General features: G+C 36.8%; 2 protein-coding genes across 2 annotated transcripts in view; both read right to left on the reverse strand.

Moving 5' to 3' along the window:
* The window catches only part of reck (reversion-inducing-cysteine-rich protein with kazal motifs), a 42,720-nt gene extending 37,714 nt beyond the window's left edge, over positions 1 to 5,006 (reverse strand). Inside the window, exon 1 of the mRNA XM_056738713.1 lies at positions 4,744 to 5,006. Coding sequence (XP_056594691.1) covers positions 4,744 to 4,813 — 70 coding nt within the window. The 5' untranslated portion in view covers positions 4,814 to 5,006. The remainder of the gene's footprint in view (positions 1 to 4,743) is intronic.
* A 5,018-nt stretch (positions 5,007 to 10,024) lies between these two features.
* Positions 10,025 to 25,711, reverse strand: part of LOC130413530 (collagen alpha-1(XVIII) chain-like) — a 64,896-nt gene continuing 49,209 nt past the window's right edge. Inside the window, 19 exon segments of the mRNA XM_056738809.1 lie at positions 10,025 to 10,829; positions 13,238 to 13,347; positions 14,061 to 14,258; positions 17,058 to 17,120; positions 17,249 to 17,299; positions 17,400 to 17,528; positions 18,069 to 18,136; positions 18,562 to 18,706; positions 19,455 to 19,544; positions 19,668 to 19,693; positions 19,783 to 19,860; positions 20,808 to 20,829; positions 22,163 to 22,204; positions 22,303 to 22,362; positions 23,018 to 23,074; positions 23,416 to 23,469; positions 24,046 to 24,081; positions 24,794 to 24,880; positions 25,559 to 25,621. Of these exon segments, the coding sequence (XP_056594787.1) occupies positions 10,571 to 10,829; positions 13,238 to 13,347; positions 14,061 to 14,258; positions 17,058 to 17,120; positions 17,249 to 17,299; positions 17,400 to 17,528; positions 18,069 to 18,136; positions 18,562 to 18,706; positions 19,455 to 19,544; positions 19,668 to 19,693; positions 19,783 to 19,860; positions 20,808 to 20,829; positions 22,163 to 22,204; positions 22,303 to 22,362; positions 23,018 to 23,074; positions 23,416 to 23,469; positions 24,046 to 24,081; positions 24,794 to 24,880; positions 25,559 to 25,621 (1,638 nt within the window). The 3' untranslated portion in view covers positions 10,025 to 10,570.

Raw genomic sequence — 25,711 nt, forward strand, 5'->3', positions numbered from 1 at the left:
ACCTTCATGGGGGAGATAGTAATATAATGCCAGGGGTTCAAAGGTCATTTCCTGTGCATTAATAATTAAGGCATTTGACATTAGCAAAGAAGCATGGATTTTCCCAATGGCTCGGAATGGGATGTCTTAATATGTGTTCCTCTGAGATGAAATCCCATTTTGTGGTCATATTAAATCGACCAATAAGGATATGGCAGTGTAAAACATTTAGCTCAAATCAAGACCTTAAGATATGCACACGTAATGTTGAAGATTAACAGCTTTATGGTTCAGCTAAGCATGTGGCTTCTATTGGAATGGACAACCAACTGGGTTAAAATGATAATTTAAGGATATTAGTACGAAACCTGTGCCATATAAAACACAATATATAATAGTTAGTACTAGGACATATGACAACGATTTCCAATCTGTTTTACTCACAAAACTGTGGTGAGTAATGTTAAGGGAATGTTTTAGTGTGCAACTAGGGTTGGGTATCGAGAACTGGTTACATTTTAGAACCTGTTCCAAATTTCAAAGAACCGCGGATTCGATAGTACGCGCGCATTTCAGTTCTGTTTATCGATTCCTGACTTTTTCAATCACTCGTGAACGGCAGTGAAATTTCACTATTGTATCTGTCTGTCAGGACCTGCGACAAGGACCTTATCTCATTACGCACATGCCATTACCATCAGCACTGTGAACGCAGCAAACGTTCAAAAGTTTGGTTAAACTTCGTGAAAAAGAGCATTGCCACATACATGCTATACGTGTGGAAAAGATATTTTGTGAAAGGGAGGAAGTACTTCTTATTTGATGAAACGCATCTTTAATCTGAAGAAATGCAAGTCTCTCAGCCTCGAGTCCTCATGCTACAACCCACCAGATAACTTACAGCTATTGGCAGCGTCTCACACTCAGGTACAAAATACAGATAGAGATGAAAAGACAATCAGTTTTGTGTAAGTTACTTTGTTTTTTTAAATAGTGATCACAATTAAATACATCCGGGAAGCTACAGGACAAGATGTTCTATTGTATTTTAAATAATATTAATTTGAATTGTTAATGAATTAATTCAGTATTTTATTATAATAATTTTATTATAATAATACAAATAATTGTTTAGATAATGGTTGATCTAGCAACCGCATGTTATATATTTTATGTTGTATTTTTGTGTTATACTTAAATAGTTTGGGTATGTAATTTCTTCTGATTATTCCTTAATGGAAGTGTTGTTTATTGCATTATTTGATGAATTGTCACAGTTACAGCCTACTGGTTATAGCCTAAATGTGGCAAGAATAAAAGGAAAACACTGCTTTCTTTAAGTATCAGAATTTATTTTTTCCGTCCCCCCAAAAATATTGGAATCGGAACAGAGAATCGATAAGAACCAGATTCGATAAGCAGAATCGGAATTGGAACCGGAATCGCAAAAATTAAAACGATATCCAACCCTGTGTGCATCGCTCTCCAAAACTGGAGGCGGCTATCGAAATAAACAGGAAATAAACAACTGTTAATAAGTGTCGTAATTTCAAACGCTCAAAGAAAACAATCCAAGCCGCCGCCTGTTATTGGCTTCACTGAATGAAGGAAAAATTCTTTCAAGATGCATAAAAAAGAGTCTAATGGGAACATAGACTATAGATTATTTTCATATTTATATTTACATTTATTCTAATATTGCATATTAGAAACATCTAACTCCTTGGCATATAAAGTCAAAATATGATCTGTAAAACCATTATGACATGAAAGTGCCAGATGGGTTGAAATCACTGACGGGCGTATAGCATGCGTCCAGTTGTGGGACCGTTTGTACATATGTTCAGCAGATATACTGTATGTGTCTGCATTGCAATCAAAATGAAAGCATGTGGATCTTTCTCAACAGACGCAATCAATAACATCTGACTCTGAAACGTAGAACTCAATTCCTCAAATCCGAAAACAAGACATCAAACAGTCTTAGAAATAGAGTGAGTTTAGTTCATACAGATCTAGTGTTGTGAAAAGGGACGAAATGAGTAAACGAGACGTAATTGTTCGCATGTGTTCAGGTAAGAGGTGATGGTTGGATGGAATCGCTTCAGAAGAAAGATCAAACATTACAATTCACTAAGATCTAATAACAAACATTGAGTCCTCAAATTCCTCTGTTATGTTTAAGCTATAAACCACGTCGCTAGACCCCTTTTACCGAGGCACGTGCCCCAGTATAAGTCTACTGTGCCCCATTATGAATTTTACTTTATTTGTCAATTACATTGATCATTTCGGTAGGAAACGGATCTGTATGCAACATAGTAACCTTATTCACTCTACTAAAACGCACTTTATCCGGTCCGAAAACACAAACTCGTGCTGTATTTTTCATACAGAAAGCTATTTACGTGCACGTCTGTGTGTTTCCTTGCAACAGCAGCAGCTGGGCAGTGTGCACGCAGGCATGCAAGGGTGAAGACACGCGAATGATGTAGGCTATGAAAACATGATGAAACTAAAGTAAGTTTCTTAATAATAGCAATCATCTTATTTGACTCTGTAGATGGACATGGATTTGTTTAAGCAAAGCAGGGGAAAGGAATTTGATGATGAGTTTAAGGGAGGAAAAACTTGATAAACAAATTACACCCAATCCAGTCAGGTCTCAGATATTACAGGAAATGTCTCAGGAAGACCTTTGTCAAGTCTGTAAAATTGGTCTTAATATTATTTGGAGCGATTAAATGACTGGTTTCTTGAAATACTGTAATTGTAAATTCTTGAAAAGACCAAATTCTTGATTGTTATCCTTGCGTAATGTAGAATGAATGCAGATGTGCAAGGAAAAAAATCTCTCAGCTTTCATTATTTCCATACAGTGAATGCAAACATTTAAGGATGTTTGCATTTACATGATAAAGTTTATGTAAAGTATGTTGAAGATACTTTAATATTTTTAAATACATAAATGTTTACCTTCCCCAGTATTGTTTACTGTAGGAATAGTGGTTTAATCAAGGGAAGTTTGTATAGTGCATTGTGTTGCATACTTTTTGCACACAGCAGGTTTTTAAGAAAAAAAGTGATAGAAAAAGTAATGGGGGCCTGTGCCCGAGTAGAAATTTAGGTCTTAGCAACGCGGTGCCCCTGCTAGCAGGCTGTTATAAACGCTTACAAGACAGACGACTCATAATTATTTAATAGAAGCTTTGTAATGTAAAAAAAACATTACAAAGATATAACTTAATTGAAGAATAAGAAGTTTTCAAATTGAACAATGTAATACATTGTAGCTAAAAAAAAAACACTGTTGACCTGAAAATGGTTTTAGCTGTGGGTTTCATGTGCAGATTTATTCTTGCTGTAAAGAGGACATGGTTGGGATTTTAGGCGAGGGCTGCCACCTCTATTTTTCCTGCTCTTGTCCGGAGCCATACTTAAAGGGCCTAAATTGGTTGCAGATGTTTGCATGGAAAAAAAAAGAGCTTCAAATAGGTACAACGTGAGATGCTGCTTGATCTGAGAGCCGTGATTACATCAAGGCAACTTTTAGAGGTAACATAAGTTTGGAGAGCGGATCTCACAGAGAAGAGAAAGTCAGACACTCTAAGTAAACAAGGTTCAGAAAGTTAACACCCAATTTTTGCATGGTCACCTTATCTATCTAAAAGCAAAAGTAGCTTAATACTTTCAATCTGTGTCACATGCCTCACATCAGTTATTTACTAGAGATCCTGAGCACATGTCCGCAAACACACACTTCACACATAAACTTCAAAGGACTTTGGCATCCAGATGTCAGCTTGACTTAAACGCTGCTGTAACATGAAAGGATCTTGACTCATAATTTATACTAAACGTAAATACAACAGATTATAATAGGATTCACATGCCATTTGATCAAATTATCACTTACATTTTGCATATAACACTCTTTCCAGATAAAGACCAGTTTATGCAAAACGTGGAAAGAGAGACCCATGATGACTTTCACACCACACAACAAATGGCACGTGTAAACAAGAAGAACAAACAAATGTTTACACGTTTTAACAATAACAAACGTTGTTTTTTTGGTATGCTAACACTTCATAGTAGCATTCCTTAACAACGTTAGCAAACATAGTACATAACGAAATGCCATACATTCAAATGGCTGTGCAACAGTCTTTTTTATTTGTATTTGTATAATTTATTTACAAAATGAATGTACAGAAACTACATTTCCTCAAAGCATTATAATGTTTATAATGCCTGACAATAATTCGAGTTATTTTACATACAGACGAGTGACGACACAAATTCATTTCTGTCAGTTAAAACAAAAAATATCTGTTTCATAAACATGACATTTTAAACTATTATTTACCAAAAATAATAATAAATTTTAGATACTGTGGGAAGTTGTATAGGCTAAGGGAATATAACAGAAACGTTAACGCATTCTTATTAGCGCGAGCGCATATCTTGGACAAACCGAAGCATTATGTGTTAATACAACAATAGATACTGTAGATCTGATCATTATTTATGACCAATCATAACACAATTCAATTCAATAAACTGCCGCTAGGCAATAGAAAAAAAGCGATGATTTGAGAATATAACGGTGCAGAAGCAACAAGTCCAAACTTGCTGTTATTTCGCATCACTATATAAGCTATCATATGCGCAAATAGCACGATAAAAAGCGCTTCCTTTCACCGTATAAAAGTGACAACAAAGCAGCTAGAAGCGCAAAACGAGAAGTAAAAGAGGACTTACCCTGAGTATAAACGAAGGCGCAGAAGTTGCACGAAAGAAGCACAATGATTATCTCGAAACACACAAACATCTTATTGAAATCCTAAAGTGCATGGTGGAGTCAAACGCAAACGGGACACGAGCTCCATGAGACCATCATCTCTCCTAACAGGAGCGCACGAGTGTTTCTGCGCGGGTACGCACGCACAGGCCGCACGGGAGAGACGCGGAGCTGAAGCTCTGAGCATGTGCGGCTGGCTGGATAGATGTCTGGATGGAGGAGGGCTCAGGGCTGGCTTAACGGAGCCATGAGAAATCACCTCACTTATACCGTTATGTGCTCGAGGGGTGGGGTCAGGGGCGGCCACATGAGGAAAATGACTCGGAAAACTTATACAGATGAAGCGTTTCTTTGCGCTCATTCGAGATGATTCGATAAAGCGCGCAAAGTCGTAAAGACGCTAATTGGAAAATTTTCTTAAGTGAAATCTATAGTCGTCGTGGGGTTCATGAAGCAGATACCCTCAAGTTCATACTAGAAAACCACGATGTGTTACCCTGGATCACAAAACAAGTCATATTTGCACAGGGACATTTTTAGTAAAATCCCAAAATATATGGGTAAAAAAATGATGTATTTTTCTTTTATTAGAAAAATCATAAGGATATTAAGTAATGGTCATGTTCTGTGATTTATTTTGTAAATTTCCTACACTAAATTTTATAAAAACTTGATGGCCAGCTTCAATGCCTATATTCATAACTTCCGTAGCAATTTTCTCAATCATTTTTTTGGCAGCCTCATGAGTTTTAAACGGCTGTGTCTCTCCTATCCTAACAACCCATTTATCAATAGAAGCTTAATTATTTGCCTTTCAGATGATGTACAAATCTCAATTTTGAAAAACTGACCTGTCATAAGACTTTAACCCATAAGTTTCGTTGTCCAGGGTCACATATATGCTTTATAGTATGTGCATTACTAATAAACATGTTCCACAGAGTTTAACAGCTAGTATTTGCCTCCATTGCGAACTGTAGGCTATCAATTTTTACTGAAACGTTTTATTGAAAATAACTAAAAATGGGCTTTTATTTTCGAAATCCATGCTTGTACCATATTTAAATTAGTAGCATTATTTATTATTAATTAAATACAATTATTTATAATACAGCAATAGTTACATTTTTTAATGCCTTCCTACAATTTTAAGTGGGACATGGGTTTAAGGGTGTCAAAACGCATTTGAGGGCAATGTGGGATAGATAATTCCAACACACAATGGAGCTTTTGTTCTGTAGATTCATGCCACATCCTCTTGTGTGTTTAAAATGTTATTAATCTATGAAATAATGTCTCATGTAAGTCACTGTAATATATGCATTTCCATTGATGAAGATGACCAATGCTCGCGGACCAAATAAAACCACAGACACAACAATACATGCACAGAGAACGAATGAGGTCCAATTTTCTCTAATTCCAAAGAAAACTTAGAATTAAGTAATGTCTAAATAAGAGCCAGCGGTACACAAAAACAAAGCAAGTAATGTTCACTACAGAATATAAGACCCAGGGCTATGACAAGAACCCACTACGGCTATTCTTGTGTATTAAGCAGATGAGACAGCCTATGTTCAGTTGAATAGCAGACATTTTCTCAATGCCCAACTGTTCGACACACGCAACATCAAACAACAACATAACAGCTAAATAAAAAGATGCAATTCATCAAACCCATCCTGACTAGAAATAAATCCAGGTATTGTATAAAAGAGGGTTCGTGACATCTGTATGTGATTCTCATGACACTTCAACCCTTTGACCCATAATATCCTGCTCCTTAGGCCATTATGTGAGCCATTATATCAGAACACAGATGTCCACTGTGCTTTTCCAACTGCGTGCTTGATGAAGACTGGAGGGTAAAAATATGATCCCTGACCTTATCACAATCAGCTCTGATTTGTCACAAGCTCAGCCTAAAAAATAAAAACACAAGGGATAAATATGCAGGGATATGCTGAGATAATATCAAAGTCTTGGACCCCGGCAACATTACCTCTACCGTGCACGGTTCAACTCCATTTAAGATGCAATTGAGATATGCATTGCATGGAGTAGGGTGCAACACGTCTTATGTGGGCTGAATTCAGGGTGATTATTTTGCACTTCTCCGCAGCCCACTTCATCTAAATAAGTGTTAAGCAAGGTAATGACACCCTATTTGAAGCCGGACATGACCGATATATCTTGAGGTAATTACAGTAGGTGTTCCACACCAGACTTGAACTGGAAGAAAATTGAAGACTTAAATTACTTTTTATTTAATGGGAAGCTTTATAACCTGCGCCATGTGCTCCCTCCTACATCATCTGAAAATGCTCCGTTGTGCTTTAATTACGACTCACGATTGAAACGTTGGGCTTTGTTGTGGCAGTATGCAAGATTTAGCATGAAAGAGGCAAGGGATCGTCAGGAAACGACGCTAATTCTACAATGTGGTTTACACATGCACAGTCGCTCACCCTGAATGGATACAGGGCTACCATATGAATCTGCTGCTATATTTAGCCACATGAACAGCACATGAAAGTCAAGTCTACCCTTTATTTCCCTAATGAGTCTAAACTCCCTAATCCTGAGTTCCTAAATGAAAGAGCGCTGTACTAATGAATTTACAGCTGGGTCTATATACTGTAACCTCAAATGTCAAAATACTTGGAGAGAAAGTGACCCATCACAAACATCAGGCCTCCTGCTGGGCAAAGTCAGCAATGATACATAGACATGTTTGATCATCAGCGCCATACAGTTGGCTATGTGCCATGATGTCATAGCACGTAGTATAAAATTGAAGCATAAAATGCTTTTACTGTATGTATTCTGATGCTGTTGAGAGTGAAATCATATTTGAAATAAATTTGAGATTATCCACATTATGGGAAAATCGAGAGAAATATAGACAGAATAAAATCCTTGTATAATAGGTTTTTATAACATAATAATTATAATTATGACGACAGCTTGTTATTATTGATGTCGTTGATAATTAACATTTTTGTATAAGTAATATTGAATAACTATTTTTTTCCAAAGTCATATTCTGATACAATTTTGATTGAAAATTATAAACGTTATAGGGTGGTTTATTTTTCGTATTTCTTTTCTAAAATACAATCATTGCTTTGTTTCAGGGATATACTGTAGCAACACTGGCTCAGCCAGTTATATGTGCAGAACGGATCCACCTGTTTGCTTGACCAATGGATGATAGAGGACTTTTCAGTAAACATGTTTAAATTTGGTGCTCTTTTTGCAAAAACACAAACAAACATTCACAACATAGTTCTCAACTAGATGGGGTCTATTCCTGTAGACTTTGATAAGCTTGTTCCGGTGTGTTTCGACTTTGGTGTGGGGCAAAAATCGACAGGAAAATGGATCTTGTGGGCAAGAGTTGAGAACCAGTGATTTACAGTATAAAGAGAGTAGATGGTTATCATCAAATCAACAAATAAGCTCACAGAACATATTCATATAAAATCATATTGTGCTCCTTCCTCCTAAATACTCACTTTTTACATCATATTTGCTCACAACATTGTAGGAGACACGTGACATTATGGATGAAGGATGTGTGTTGGTGGGTGACATAACACTGTGGCGATGCCAGTCTGAGGGTGGCAAACCTCACCAGAGTGCCCTCAAAAACAACCAAAGTTCATGCCAACTCAATAGCCACTGCCCACCATTTAAAAAGTTCCCTCTGGCCCCTTTGTGTTCCATGTTGAGAAGTTGAAAACATTCACAATAAACATCAGTTAGTTTATAGCAGGGTCAAATGTGTCTATTAATGTTGCTAGGTTTACCGCTTATGAAATGTAGTGCCTAATTTTTTTTGTTCATAACCACATATAATTGGGTCACATTGGGATGCACGGTAAATTATCGGCCATATCGGTATCGGCCGATAAATGGCTACTTTTAATTTTGACATTTTTTATGATAATAAAATTTAGGTCGATATAATATAGCTGGTAAATCAAAAATTATTTCCTCTGGTTAAACTTCTTCAGCTGCACGCCGCTTACAGTTAATGTTGTGATCGTATTGCTATTATCAAAACATTGTTATGTAGGTACAGTATATATATTTATATTTATGAATATGTATATTATACGTAGGAACAAAAGCTTATTGTTTGAATCAGACTACTGTCTGAATGCTTTCTGTTTTGAGACCTGTTAGAGTTTAGGCTATTGAGAATTTTTTTCGGAGTTGCTCGGGAAGAACATCTATAATTTGTTTATTAAACCTGTTAACTGTCTGAGCCCTTTTTGAGCCTATACATGAAAACTAAAATGTTGGAACTAAAATGGCCGTAACTCATGAATTCTTTGGAATAAAGACTTAAGGTTTGGTCTCGTTTGAAAAAAGAAAAGTATCGATTATTTCAATAAAAAAAATAACACACACTCAAAAAAATTATTAAAGGTATGTTGTTAGGTTTATTGTAAAAAATAACACAAAGTTTATGTTTTTCTTTGATTAAAAAAATACATAAAAAAATACGCGTCGAAAAAGGATAACAAAAAAAATCTACGCACACTCTTTATAAAAAAGAATCAAATACTCTCCCTACATAAATTATTTAAAAAAACGCCAACAAAATCTGTATTCTAGAGTCTTAGACCTTTCCAATGATACATAGTTTGTAATGATTTGATATGAAATTACATGTACCATATTGACGCAAACCTAGGTGTTCCGTAGACGGAATGGGTAACACTGCTACATAAAAAAATACACCAGAATCTTTAACTGGTGTAAAGTAGGCTTGGTACATGATTTTCAGGGGAAACAATAGAACTAACGGTCACCTTGTTTTCTGTAGTAAATATTTTCATATGAAAGCAGTTGTCCAGTGTTTTCCTTTTGTTTCAGTCTTAGGAAATGTTATATAAATATCTAGATATTGTATATCAGCCAATATATTGGTTATCGGCTTCCAATGTTAAAGAATCATCGGTTATCGGTCAAAATGTACATATCGGTGAATCCCTAGTTACTTATGTGTGTCACAGGTCATTCTCTCAGATTCTTTGTGAACAAATTGCAACATTGGAAGTTTATCAGCATTAGAATCTCATGGGCAGTAAACATGACCGGGAATGGAGCTACTGTATTTGCTTTGAACATCAATTAAAGTTTTATTTCAAGTTATATGAAGTATGGTGTGTGATGCAGTTGCATAACATTTGATTAGTAGGAATGCTATAAACAAACACTGAACACAAATCTGAAAAAAGTTTTATTCAACAGATAATTGAAAACCTCTTGTTTAAAATATGAATAGAAAAGGGTGAAGTGATGTTCTGTTTTGGCTGCCTTAATTTATTGAACTTCAAATTATCAGTAAAGGTTTGATTGGTCGGATCTAACTAAATGCCGTTCAACAAAAACTCATTTGAACAGCTGGAAGCATAAATTACACATGTATCCTTACTCACTAGACATGTTTCAATGATGTGCGATGTCACTGTATAAATAAAACACTGAAATTAAATTAAATACCAACAGAATAACAAACAAATAAATGGTGTGTTAAAAAAGACCTTTGCTGGTTTGGAAACACCATAAAAACACAATATGAAAAGTACAGTGCATCAAAATGACATGGGTCAACTTTACATTCTTCAAAGATGGCCTTGCTTGTATTAAAAAGTTCATGCGCCCAAATCCTGAGATTTGTTGGTCACGTGGCTATTGGGCCTGCTCAAGTTCTGTCATCTCGGTCCCAACAAATGAACATCCATCCACTTTGCTTGCTGGAGGCCTGGGATCTCAATATCTGTAATACCATCTTCTGTGGCGATTCTGTGCGTTCTGAACCTCTTCTTCGGTTTTGTAGTTGTTGCTGGTTTCGATGCACAGAACGATGAACTGGTTGGAGCAGCTGCGGGTTTGTTGGTTAAGTAAACCGCTGTAGAGGAAGGATGCTTGACCGGTGATGGCCATGTCACCTGCTCTCCAGGACTCACAGTTCAAAGCATCCAGTCGCTTGCCTTTCTCTGAAGAGCCGTGCCAAACGGCCTTCTGAGGCCTGCAAACGCAAATACACACACATCAGTGCTGCCATAAATGATGACCTGACATCAAACCGTTACGGCCACAAACATGCAGAAGAAGCTATAAAGTTCTGAGCACTGGAACCAGGAATGTGAAAAACTATAAATTAAACATCTAATAGACTAGGCTGTCTGAACGACTAGTCAAATAAATGGTCCTATAGGAAAGCTTTGTAAATGCATGTCTGCTATTAGGAACAAGTTAATATTTTTGTTGTTGGCATTAAACTAATATGTCACTGTAATCCACACAAGTAGTCTATTCCCAGTTACTCAAACCTTGAGGGGTTGCTCTTTCATAGCTCATTTGAAGTTTTCAATTAGGTATCAATTTAGTCTCGGATTGAGAAATAAAAACGTGAAGAATATTGAGGTGTAAAATGAATCTAGATTGTATAGGTAAAACAATCAGAATTTGGGAAAATTTGGGAAAATAAATAATAATAAATAATCATTTTAAAAACATTCTCACGTAGGGCCGTACCCCGCACCCTCACATTTTTCTGTGATGTGTGTAAACATTTGTAAAATGACTCACTAAATGCAACATTGGTAGCTAATCTAATGAAAGAAGGCAGAAGTTGCTGATTACAGAGCCGACCAGTGACCAATCAAATCAAAGAAGATGAAGCTACTGTCACGTCTTCAGCTGAAGTTCGGTTCAGCGAGACGCTTTCATTTTTAAGTTGAAAAAGTGCTGTGCAACACACGACATACTGTGCGTGACTGAAACAATTCAATATTTGACCACTGTTTAGTGTTCAGTATTCACTGATGCAAACCGCAAAATGCTGATTTAGATGAAAAATATGTAATTTACATGATTTGTGTAATTTATACTGAAATTATCTGTTAAATTAGCCTTTTATTTGGGATGAGTTTAAGAATAATCGTGTGCATATTGTCAATTATTTCAATGGTTATCGAGTAAATACACGAAATAAAAAAACGTTTAAAGCTGTCTGGCTTTAAAGGGTGTTTATAATATAGTAGTAACGGAAGTAACGGAATTATCTAATGTTGTGACATTCACATTACCCTTTTAATACATTCCTACATCCCAAACACAGCTACAACTAATAGATTTGGGTCTGTTTGGTTTAAAGTATGAGTGCAAATAATCAAACAATGACAATGGTCAATTGTATTGGGGGCACAGGGGGCCCCCCAAATAAATTCTGCTTAGGGCCCCGTAAAGGCTTGGGCCGGCCCTTTTATGCACTCAAGCTCAGATCTACCATTATGAATTGAACTGAATTAATCACACTTTCTGTGAATCGGAATAAAAAAAGTATAATTTGATAAAAAAAACTGCTTTTGTCAGCTTAACCGAAATTGCATTATAAAACTCATATATCTTACTCAAGACAAAGCTAGTTGATTTGCCAAACTAGACAGCAAAAGCCGCAATTCAGCAGCGGAAATCCAGTGAACAACAAGACTTCTCTTCGAAATCCCTCCGTAGAACCTTGTCATCTATTATATTGAAGGGTGATGTTTTTAATATGTAATAATATGTTTGGGTAAAGAGCTTGAGACATCCGTCTAAAGCAGACAGCACTCTTAGCACGATAACTGAGGTGTGCCCTGCATATTAAACCCCAAACAAAGTCTTTATGACACACATGATGTTGACAGGTCTGAATTTTCTCTTTCTGCTACATCCATTCATACCTCTCCTGGAGTCTCAGTGAGTCTTCCTTCACAAACAACCCCTAAAAAGCTCCCAGCTAACCACAATTGCTGCTCTGCCATCGTAGCCTCATCTGGTGTATCGTACAACAGGCTATATTTATCGCCCAGAATTATAAATACACATAAACAGAGAAAGAAATGTAAAAATAAATGAGGAGCGTGGCCGCTGTCGTCTGGATTGCGGTCGGGCCATCCTCCGTTTGGGAGCGTCAGACTGTTTGAACGCTTTACTGGAGGAGGCAGTCACACGACAGGCCTTGGCAACGCATTAGAGACTCAATGAGGGCTGTTCACAAATATGGGGGCGACCAGTGTGTTCTAGAAAAAGTAATGCTATTACTTAACGGCAAGCGCGGCTAAACAACTGAACTAATTATAATGACTCTGTCTGGCGACTTTAAGAAATTATTGAAGTAAAATGATAGGAATTTAAGCTGTGTAACCGACAAGTTACGGGTGCAATTGCTTGTCTAAAATGTCTATTGAAGACAACACAGAGCCAACACAAACAGATGAACTTTTTAAGCATATAATCAGATCAACAAGTTGTTGAAGTATGTGATAATCTGACTCTTCGCCGAGTCAACGCTTCAATTCTTTTCATCTGACAGACCGAGAGTGCATTGATCTCTGTGATGTTGATGTAAATCTCTGCAGATTCGTTTAAACGTCAACATTTTTTACGCACCAAAAGGGGTCACTCATTACGTCCCGCCCATCGAAAGAATAAAGAGGGATGCCGGGAGGAAGGAGATGGTTGGAGAAGATACTGTCCCAGCTCTTGAACAGAACCTCACCCTACAGACAAAATGAAAAGACATTCATTAGACTTCACGTATTTTGTACAGGACAAGCTCTGAGAAAAGGGAAGAGAGAATATGATGGAAGACACATGTGTGATTTTAATATCTATGAAAATAAACTCTTAAAGACAGGAAACAGGAAAAAGTGAGGCTCCATCATAGACACTGCTGCACAGTATATCAAAATGTTTTGGAGTTCTTCATGAGAAATATCCCAAACGGCCCGGTTGTTGTCACATATCTGTGAATTCCAGTAAACCGTAGGGTGGGGATTGGCCGAATCTGGCCAGCTAACGTCCTGATTTGAATGGAAGGCATATATTAGATCACTGCTATTAATGAAATTCAAGTTCTAATTGTAAATTGCAATACACAAAACACATATAGACTGATTCAATTAAAAAGCACCATTCTTAACTTGGATAACTTAAAGAATTACTGTGAATTTGAATAGTTAATAATTTTAGGTTCTCTCTACGGCTCAACAAGCAAAAAGCGTTCTCTTTCCTACACCGATGCTGTGTGTTTGGCAAGCTTGAAACTGTGTGGACTTCACAGTGGACTCCCACCCGACAGTCCGAGCAGCATTACACCAAAGTGTGGAATCAAATGAGCCGAGGATAGCATTTGGGACAGGGTGTAAACCTGCATTATAAAAGCTAAATTCAAAATGAAACTTAAAAAGATACCGTGTTAAAGGTGCATTACCCTTAAGTTGACGATGGGAATGTTTGTACGGTACATTGGCTGCACCACGTCGATCAGATCTTGAAGATGATGGGAGAGGAAGGCTTTATAATCGTCTCTGATGCCCATAGCTTGAGCTTGGATCCTGCAAAGCTTATTGACCGAATGGATGGAACCCACGTTTCCAGACAAGGGCGTGTTCAGAGCCACCAACCTGAGCTGAGAAACAGATGAGATTGTCATACAGAGATACAGTATATTGAAATGAAGGAATTTGATAAATTACATCATTGAAGTGATTCAGTTAATGGAAATCATTTCAAACAATGGTCTTTGTTAGTATTAGTAGAGATCATTTTCTATGTTGTACAAGAGGCAAATGTTATGATACAGAAACAGTACAGTAGAAACAAAGATTATTTTAGTTTACTCAAAGTAAAACTTTGAAAACGTTTATGTTTGTTGAAGTCAAATAAAATCTTGATCCTCTATATATATATATATATAAATCAATTAAATAATGAAACCAAATATATAGTTTACATTAAGGTTACTGTATATAGGAAAATAAAATCTAATGATTCAATGACAAAAGCATAAAAAACTCATTTTAAATATGGATATTGTTAAAAACATAACTATATTAACACAGGCGGATATGCTGAAAAGCACATTGCTCTGTTCACCGAGACTACGTATCAAAATGTCAACAATCTCCATGGTTATAATATTACTCCTAGTACTGAAGCCCATTTCAGACATCAATCATGGTTTGGTCGATAGTTTGAAGACGATTTTGAAAAGTTTAACTTAATAAAAGTCATTATTATTCTCATAATTATTATTGGATGAAGAGTCAAATATGAAGTAAATGTCTTGGCTAATTTTAGTCCAACCACATCCAATGTGAAGGGGCTGTTATTAAATGACTATGGCAGTGCAAAACTATGTAAAACCTGACAACGAACCCACAACCCATAAGTGTTATTCCTTAATCCCCATGCAGCCAATCATAACACATCTTATTTAAATACAGACGTCCTAAATGTACAGAAGCAAAAACAGCCTGTTTGATAATCAAAGGGTTGGAAAGAAGGTGAAATATTCGAAAAGCAACAATGATGAAATCTAGACATAAACTTTAAAGGTCCAGAGTTTGAAATTTAGCGGCATCTAGTGGTGAGGTTCCATTGCAAAGTACTCAGATGGCTGAGACAGAACTAAGATGTCGTCACGTTTTCGCTTCTTTGCTGAAGGAGACAGAATATTTACGAAACACTGTCTGTAGAGCAATTTGTCCGTTTAGGGCTACTGTAGAAACAACATGGTGGATTCCATGTCAGGGTACCCGCGGTGTATGTGGGTAGAAATGGCTCATTCTAAGGTATACTCCTTGGTGATAAAACTCATGCATTCGGACAAACATAAATTCACAGTGTAGACGTGAGTTTGGAATCCTGCGAACCGGGAAAAAATGCACTTCTCACGTGCTCAGTCACATGACAATTTGAACGTAATTAATAATTATAATGGAATAAAATCGCTATTTTAAAATGCCAATATCGAATGTTTTCATGTTTTTTTCCATTCTTCTTTCTGTTCTTATCATCTCCCTCTCTGTGTAGCGAAGCATTGATCGTGATCAATTGTTCAAGTTAGCTAGAATTTATGTGAATTTGTGTGTATTTGCTCTACGTGATCACATTAATAGCTGAAATTGACTAAACTCTGATCAGGTCATCATACAGACACATGATATCATGGAAAGGATTTACAATTATTTGCGTGGATATAAATTTTTGTTGCGAACTACACATCTCACGAAACTACAAAGATTTTCAATTTATTTGAGACAAGTTTTCTATCAAATACAATATAATTATCTTGCAATAGAAGATAGCAACCGCATACCGAGAACGATAAGGACGAATATGGCAACAGACTGCAGTTAAATCGCTTAATGTTTGGTAGACGTATGACTCGAATACCCACTTTTCAAATATTTTCATCATTTTATTGAAAAAAAATGCCTTTACGATCTTATACGTAAAGTTTGGGGAACAGCAAATCCGAACCCTCGATGACATGAAGTAAGTAACATGCGCTTTACGCTCAACGCTCCACACCACTGGAGCCGCCAGTTTACTTCTGCTATTCTTATATTTTCTCTATTCCAATCTGATAATGGAAACTAAACTAAAGAGCAACACTCTATGTAGTGGTCAGAACAGATTTAAAAAACGTATTTAACACCTGTTCTAAACTCAAAGATGTGGATTCGAACGTCAATTACATTACCAATCGACCTCCGTGATTGTAAAAAAACGCTGGGATTAAAACACAGACATTTTGGATTCGGACGGCAATCAAATCACCATTTACCTCAAGTCCCAATGATAAGCAATTACCATCCGAAATAGAGCTACAGTTACTTATATTATATTGTATTTCTGTCAATAGATCCTCCAAACACATTGGACCTGTAAATAAAATAAAAAATTGATAGAGATCTTGTTGGTTTATATATCTTCCTACAGAGCAGAAGAGTCTACACAGACTAACATAAACTGTGTCTGGGATGCTCTTCAATAGCAGTACAAGGACAAAACCATAATTTACTCTAAAACAGGAGCTTTGAAAACCACCACGATACTTTTAGAGTCCTGATCATTCTGAGGTTTTTGAGGTGCCCAAACCGATGTTTTACATAACAGAGCTTCTACCAAACCTTTACAAATGTCGAAATGAAACATATTTGTATTTCCAGTCGAGGAGAGCCTGGGAATGTTTCATAGATGGAGTGAGAGAGTATTCAGTGGTGCCATTATGAGGTGCATTGTGGGAAAAACAGAGATACATTGTAAAATTGAAGGACTTGAGAGAAACCGTATTTTTGGGTTATATTGCCGCTGTGGAAAACTTTCCAGTAGTGGGTGGCAATCATCATACAAGCGTGTGTAACGAAGAAAGACACAAAAGCAAAAACATACACACACACACACAAACACACAGACTTACTGCATTTCCCATGTGGATTTTGGGTGTATTACTGAGTTGAGGGGGCAGAATCAGTGGTCCCGCCTGTAAGAGATTGATAAGGACATTTCAGCTCTCAGGTCTAACATTCCTACTTTACATATTTAAGTGAGTCCTTTCCATTAACAGTATATTGTGTAACCAATGTTCTATCCAAAAAAATGGGCACTTACATCATCTTGTGAGAAGACAGGGGCAGTATACGTCTCGATCAGGCCACCAAGCTATGAAAGGAAAAATGACTTGAATCCAAAAACGAGAGCAAAAGAACCTGAACATAAACCATAAATGTAAACAACATGAGTATTTGATTTACCCATTTACCTGAATCTCTTTCCAGCCTCCTGGCACTTTAATATAGAGTTTACCCGTATCAGTAACAAAGGAGAGTGTTCCCACCTCATCCACATGTGACTGTTGTCTCATTGCTTGGAGACTTGCATAGTTCCTGACCTGGAGAAAAACATGTCAAAACAATCACAGAGATGATTATCCTTTCAAGCAACAGTTTGTCTAAACTTAAACTACCATAAAGGTTTTCAACATCCCGCTCAACTTTGTTTGCGTTCTACTGATAAAAGAAAATCATATACAGGTTTTTATGACATGTAAGTAAATGATTTGTGATTTCATTTCATTTTGAGAATTGTAATTTCTTGAACCATGAACACGAGCTGGGTCAGATTTCCCAACAGCCTTCTTGCATTAGCATGAGAATGTGTTTTATAAACCCAGCCCAGATCAGATTCTACTCCTCGAAAGCCAAGATCAACTAGAAGCACTTTCGGCTTTTCTTCAAGAGATATTTGTGTATTTTTAAAACTGTTTAATCTATTTACCATATTTCTATGTCATATATTTTGTTCAATGTCAAGATCGTGTTAGCAGCTTGTCCGCTTTGCAAAACTGAGCCTAATGTTTCTCAACAGATTCTTTTAAATCTAACTACAGATCATTCATTTTGGATCACATTGTTGAGGAGCTTCTACTTACGGCACTTGAGGTATCGGTGGCTCTTCCCGGGGGCCCGGGGGGACCAGGGGGGCCGGGGATCATGACGCCTGAAACAACATGAACTCGAGCGTTACCCTTCTCTATACATATCAAAGTGTGATAACAGCAAAAGTGCCCCATAGGCCGTGTTTGTTTTCATCGCAGTGAAATGAATAGCTGTCAGGACACTCATCAGGGATTAACTAGAGAGTGTGAGAGAGGCGTCTCTCCACTGATGGCCATTTGGTCCCTCATAACCTAACATCAACAACATGGCTCCTTCGGCAGAGGAGGACTTGAAACAAACAAACAGAGGAGCTAAAACGTACAATTTGCTTTTTATGATGCTTGACCTGTCAAGCTCTTTGGTCGACATTTACTACTGTTCCATCAATGCTGGTTTCAACCAATAGGGAACTGCAGTCTTGGAACAATATACATTTCAAAATTGCTAAGAGAAATATGCGTTTGTATCTTCTCAAGATGTTTTTACCAGAGCTGTATTGTCCAGGTGGTCCAGGAGGTCCTGGTGGTCCCGGAGGTCCATCGGAACCAGTTCTCCCAAAACCTAGTGCACCAGGGGGTCCTCGTGGTCCTGGACGACCAGGTTGCCCAATAACAGATTCCCCTTTAGGACCCTGTACACAAATATCATTTTATATATTGATGCTTCACAGAATTAAGGCTCAAAATCAGCTAGACTATCATTTGAAAACGTTTAGAGTCACAGGACTGAAATGTTTACCATTCTTTTGATTTGCATTACGAACACCCCAAATATAAATAACATATTACTGTCTGTCTCTGGACACCACAGATGTCCACTTCAAGCTTTTAAACTACTGGAAAATGTTTATCATGTGTTTGCAACACCCGAAGTGAATGCAAGTAAACATTCTCAGTCATCCTCAAAGTGATTCGCTGTTCATTGTGGTTTAAATATCCAAAGTGATCTTTTTCATCTCTGAATGAAAGCCATTACCCCATGAGAAGCTGTCATGTGTGATTCATCATGACAATTAGTTCCTCACGGCGATTATAGAATAAAACAAATCTTGAATCACGTAGCAAGATCAAAAAGAACTTTGAGAGAGAGAAACAAAATGTGATGAACAGAAAAGAGTCAGAAATTGAGACCGAAAATACATTCTCATTAAGAAAGAAGCAAAGAAAGAAAAGAAACAATATTGTAGATTTCAAAATAAGGATTGAAAGTAGAAACATGAATTTCCACTCGGTGCATTAAAATAAAAGCCCAGACTGTTCTAATCGAGCATACAGTACAAGATTGATGTATAATAACACTGACGGTTACTGAAGCAGAAGAGCACTCACAATGCTTTTAGCAGAGATTTTATAAAAGCTCATGTGTTTACGTCCACTCACCACCAAGCCAGATTTTCCAGGGACCCCAGGAAGGCCGGGCATACCCGCTTCACCTTTCTCTCCCCTGAAACCTTGGTCATCTTTATCACCCTGATGCACATACAATAAAACAAAACATATACAAGGCATTAATTATTAGACAATTTCTAAGAACAAAATGAACTGATTTACAATGTCTGTACAAAATCATAAAACTTGAAACGGGAATTTTACCGTCACTTTGGTTTCCAGTGTATTGCCTGTGATGAAGCACAACAGAAATGTATTGTGAGGCATGTGTCGTTTTTTACTTTCTGTTATGCATCAGGTGTATGTCGAGGATACTCACTTGATAGGGCTGGTAACCCAGGGATACCCCGCTCCCCTTTTTCTCCTTTGGCACCGGAAGATGAGCAGCTAGCTCCCCCTACAGGTGAAAAGGTCACAAAACATGATTAGAAATATCTTTCATGAAAATCATTAATAACTTGTATAGATGAGCAGAAATAGATATAAAGAATAAAAAAAATAAGAATTTAGACAGTTAAAAGGGAAAAAACTATTTTGAAATATAACAGCATTTTGCAAGAATGAAAATTGAGATGAGAATAACATGATAACACATTGACAATTATATATTTTTACTGCCTGTAACAATATTTTTTGAAAGCAATCAGATACATGTTATAAAAAAAAAGATGTGTACACTTATAATATAAGAATATTTAAGTAGTGTATGAATACTAGTGTGTATTGGTGGTTTTGAGTAGTTGCTAAAGTCCTAGGGTCACATCATTACAAGTCATTCCTTCAATGTAAATGTGTAAGATATTTTCAACCATTTTATTGTCTTTCTGGTAAAAATAATAAAATAAAACATCAAGAAAACTATAAGTCCATGTCTCTTCTGTAAGCCACATAATTTGAAGTACCAGTTGGAGCTGCTTTCTTATTTACAGTCCCAATCTGTCTGTGTTCTGTGCATATTCATTTTGTATTTAGAAAACATACACAAACATATGCATATTTAAGAAATAGTATATTTATCTATATATTTAAGAAAATTAAACAAATGAATAAATCTATATAATTTTAATGATTGGTTAATTTAATAAAACGTGTAAATATTTTTTTAAAGTGTAAACGTGTATTTTTTTTTAAATACAAATTGAATATTTTATAAAATGCACGGCACACAGACATATATTGTGTAAACACAAACTTTTATTCTGGATTTGATTAATCATGATTGATCGCTTGACAGCTTTTATGCCAAATGAGCAAAATTGAAATGAATACTTTTCGCAACAAAAAACTAATAAACATTTGAGATTTACTGTGAGAGATAGAAAATGGGGTTATCACCAAACTGACCTTGTGTAGGATCTCCATTAACCTGACCAAAAGTAAGCAAAAGAGACAAGTATTAAAGGGATAGTTCACCCAAAAATGAAAATTCTGTCATCATTTACACCCTTATGTAATTTCATACATTTATAAACTACTTTGTTTCGATGTTAGTCCTTTTCAGTTCCAGAACATCCTTGACTTCCATAGTATGAAGAATTAAATGGTAGTCAAAGGTGCCCGAGAACTCTTTGTTTTCCTAAATTCTTCAAAATATATGTGTTCAACAGAACAAAAACAACCCAAAAATCTTTCCTACTAAGGTAGTGGAAGATGTCCCAGAACTGATTATTGATAACATTCTTCCAAATATCTTTCTCTGTGTTCATTGGAACAAAGAAATGTATACAGGAATGAAACAACCTGATAGTGATTAAATGATGTCAGATTTTTCATTTTTTGATGAACTATCCCTTTAATGTTACTGACAGAAAACACTGTTCATTCAAAACATCATGACTGCAACCATCTGGATGAGAAATGAAACTCTGGACGAGAAGACATGATTTGGACGGAGAAAAAACAATTACGTTTTAATGAAAAATAAGTCATGTTTTTCGTTAGATTAAATTGAAGGGTTGAAAACAATACAAATTGTCTATAAAGGAGAGAAACACGGTTTAGTTTAAAGCACGTACAAAAATCTTAATCCAAGGGAGAACAGTCATTAAAAAGGAAATGAATGGAGGATCGTAAAATATATCAACACTGTTGATTTTCCTCATTGGTAACAAGATCATAGCTGTGCCCCAAGAGAAGACTTGTTACGTCCTTGGCACCCTTCTGAAGTTTTGTTAGTTGACAACACACCAACCTCAATTCCACGACCATTCTGTCCACATGACATGCAGCATGCTTGAATCATCATCACAGTCATGCCTGCTTTGGATTACAGATCGTGCTGATACGTTTGTATGCAAGGACACCAAGGATGGCCTTCATGTGTTCTTATGAAGTGATAAATTCACACAAATCTTAGATACAAATCTGTATTGTGTGCAGGTCATTATCCACAGGACATGCTTGACGTGTCTATCAAATGGCAACGTGTCATTAGAACACCGAAAGTAATTTGTAATCGTAATTTGGATAAAAAAGAAAGAGTTTCATGAAAAGACACAGGCAATGAGCATTGTTAGGAAATATTATAAATAAAAACTGTAAATGACTAAAGTAAAGTTGGTATATTGGTCCTTTCAATAAGTTAATAATGAGGAAGACCGTTAGAGCGAAAGAGCTGATGATGAGGGTAAGACGATGATGATGTCAAAAAACCCAAGACACCAAACTAACGCGAGTGTCACACACGCTCGGTCACTTACGGGATTTTTGCAGTTGGGTCGAGGGGGTACCGGAAACACTGTCTATAAAAATGTGAACACGAGACATTTACATCACAATCTGCGTACGAGACATACAAACAGAGGAGGAGAGAGAGAAAGATAGAGAGAGGAATACTCACTCCTTTAGGGCAGTTGAATATTCCTGGTTTCCCTGGTGGTCCTGGAGGTCCGGGGAGCCCCTATGTGACGAGACATAGAGGGATGGATGTGTTAAATAAAACTAAAACAAGAATTGGGGGTAGATTGCGTAACACGAACTATTACCAAAGTTCAAGAAATAAAGAACACAGCAGATTTGTGGTAGACACACACCAGAAAACTTCTGTATAACTGGATTCTCTCCAGTTCTGAATGATTGAAGACATTTGTTGTTTTTGTTTGTTGCTGTGTAGTTTTTGTGCAAAAGCCAAAAGTTCATGTGAGGAAGAGAGCGAGCTAACTTGAGCTAACGTTTTCTTTTATTCACACTCTCATTAGGATTCTAGAAGTAAAGTAACTGAATATAAAATAAAACAGGTTTTTTTGTCAGCAAACAATAATTTATTGCATGATAGGTTGGTCATTAAGGCATATTTGTATATTTTATGTTTCATACATTTCAACAGAGTTTATTGTCTATTGGCTTTAAATCAGATGTGTTGTAATGTGACGTATTTTGGAGCTGGTTGGTTAATTTCAAGGTTTTCATCCTATTACTGAAGACGTTTCAGGAATAAGGAAAATGAATAGAAAAGAGGATCAAGGATGCTTTGATAGCCTGACACAGAGTCAGCAATGAGTTGTGAATTTTTTAAAAGAAAAAAAAGTGTTTGGATAAAAACCAGACATACTCACAGGCAACCCTGTAGATTCTCCCTTTTCACCCTTAAAACCGTTCATTCCAGGACGACCCTGAGGACAAACACAAATGTGAGTAATTCAATATTTATTATTGATGTGACATTATAAGGGATAGTTTGAGTTTCTTGAGATATTTTGAAGAAAGTTGGTAACCGAACACCGTCGGCACCCATTCGCTTCTATTGTATGGACACAAAACCAATGCAAGTGAATGTGATCCAGTTAACAACATTCTTCAAAATATCTTCTTTCGTGGTCTTCGGTGATAAATACATTTTTGGGTGGACTGTCTCTTTAAATTATAATATAATTCTGTAATTTACTTTTATTTTAAATTTGAAAAAACAGGTATGCATCTAATGTATGTTGAAAAATTCAGAAATGTAACTTACTGGACGTCCTGGAAACCCAAACTCTCCTTTCGCTCCGACCGGTCCGATTGGGCCCTGGTTTGGATTAAGTAACACGCAAATCAGAGATCTCTTAAGAGGCAAGACTGCACACAAACAAAACAATCAAGCCCCTTAAAACAGGTGCACTGCCAAATGAGGTCAAGCTGTGGAAGTATCGTGTGCCAGAACTCGGCCTGAATGTCGTCTGGTCCTGTACGGGGCATCTCTGGCCTCAATACATTTTCCAAAACATTTTGAACAGAAGCAGCTGTATGCAAACAGGAAAAATAAGAAATGATGAATTGGAAAATGGCAAGCGACTCGAACCGCCTCCGGTGCGTCTACAGGTGAACGTTTGATGGTCTCTCTAGCGAGCTTAATGGAAAACAGGTCGCTTGAATTGCTTACTTGTTTGCAGGTTATGTGAATATGGCAAACAGAGCAACAAAAGGTCATTTGCTGCCAAAATGTGAACTACTGTGAAGGCTTTGAACGTTGATTATTAGTGGATTATTGGAAACCAATTACTCATTTTCTTTTAGTTTATATGCTATAGTACATGTTTATACTATAGATGGCACATTTGTTTATGACTTTGTGTCAAAGTTATAGTCACGAACATCCACCCACCTTTTCACCAGGTGGTCCAGGAACACCACAGTCTCCCTTTGAGAAAGAAAGTAAAATGCGAATAAAACCCATTTTTGATCAATCAATCAAGTGGATTCGACAATTTTATGCATTGTTGTATTGAATATTGTTTATTGCATTCTTTAGTAAGCTATTGCATATCGCTTTTTTGTTCAATACCATGCATCCCTAGTATATCAGGTGGAGCATGTTGACAAAATAAATAATTTAGCTTTCTCAAGTTAAAGGGATGCTCCTCCCAAAAACTCATGAAGTATGTCATGAAGTACTCAACCTCAAGCATCTGTATAAATGCTGTTGTTATGTTCAACACAATGATATTCAGCTGAGAATGTTACCTGAGATTTCTGGGTTAGTCAAGAAATGGTAGACAAAGATGCACCAGAACTCTTTGTTTTCCAAAACTCTTTAAAATATCTTCTTTTGTGTTCTTTTTGACTACCATTTTTTCTCCAATGGTAGTCAATGGTGCACAAGAAATCACAATTTCTAACATTTTTCCAAATATCTTAATTTTTCTTCAACCATGCAGATTTGAAGCAACTTGAGGGTGACTAAATGAAGACAGAATTTTCATTTTAGGGTGGACTGTCTCTTTAAGAAGGCTGGAAGGCCATGCCCAGCATTCAAAGCACAAATTCCAATATGCTGGTAACCAGCAATACTTGTTTTTTCTGCAGGTAAATAATTTGTAAAAAGCACTTAGAGTATAAAAGTTGTGAATAACCTTTAGCCCTTTTGGTCCCTGTGGCCCAGCAATTCCAGACATGAGCACTCCATCAGTAACTGAAAACCCCGGCTCTCCTTTCTGACCCTACACATAGACACGATGTATAAAAAAGGAGCAAAATGTAAATGACAACATGGTTAAAAACAAACACTTCCTATGATAATGTGTGAAGTCCATATGCAGAATACAGATACACACAATCTGCAGCCCCCCCCCCCACACACACAGGTTAATTTAAACCTTATGAGGTACTTCAGACCTTAAGAGAGGCTTGCGTCGGATAAGCTCTTCCTTCATGTATCTGTATGTAGTTTCTGTGAGGTTCTTATAGCGAGTGTGTGTGTGTTCATGTCTGGTAACGGTTACTCAATTTTTACAATCTTCTATAATCAGACTAAAAATTGAGCGACAGATTAGTACTCTGACACATCAGTACAACAATATCAGGCTAGTAAAAGAAGCCAAAATTGTTGTTTAAAGTGAAGCATTTCACTCGGCTGTCATCAGATATTGAACATATTGAGACGTATGGTGTTTGAACTATAAATGGAATCAATTATGCAATTATAGTTGTTTGTGTATCTGCGCTGTATGTGTGGTCTGACAGTATATCGATGCGTTTGCATGTGGTAAACCCCGATTATCTAAATTCTTGTTTATATGCCAATAAACAACACCTCTTTGAAGCAGCATGGCCCATTTCCTCCGTGACAAACACATGCGTGCTCATTCACACCTGTCATACAGTTTCATATAACTCACCTGTATACCTGGAGGTCCCTGGACCCCAGCAAACCCACGATCACCCTTCGGACCTCTTGGCCCCTGAGGGAATAACAAAAGCGTTTGGTTTATAACAGTACAAGTGTTTTTAACCACTATATATTGTAAAGAAATATGCAGTGCACCTCCACA

Source organism: Triplophysa dalaica, chromosome 23 (assembly GCF_015846415.1).
Source record: "Triplophysa dalaica isolate WHDGS20190420 chromosome 23, ASM1584641v1, whole genome shotgun sequence".
Lineage (NCBI taxonomy): Eukaryota > Metazoa > Chordata > Actinopteri > Cypriniformes > Nemacheilidae > Triplophysa > Triplophysa dalaica.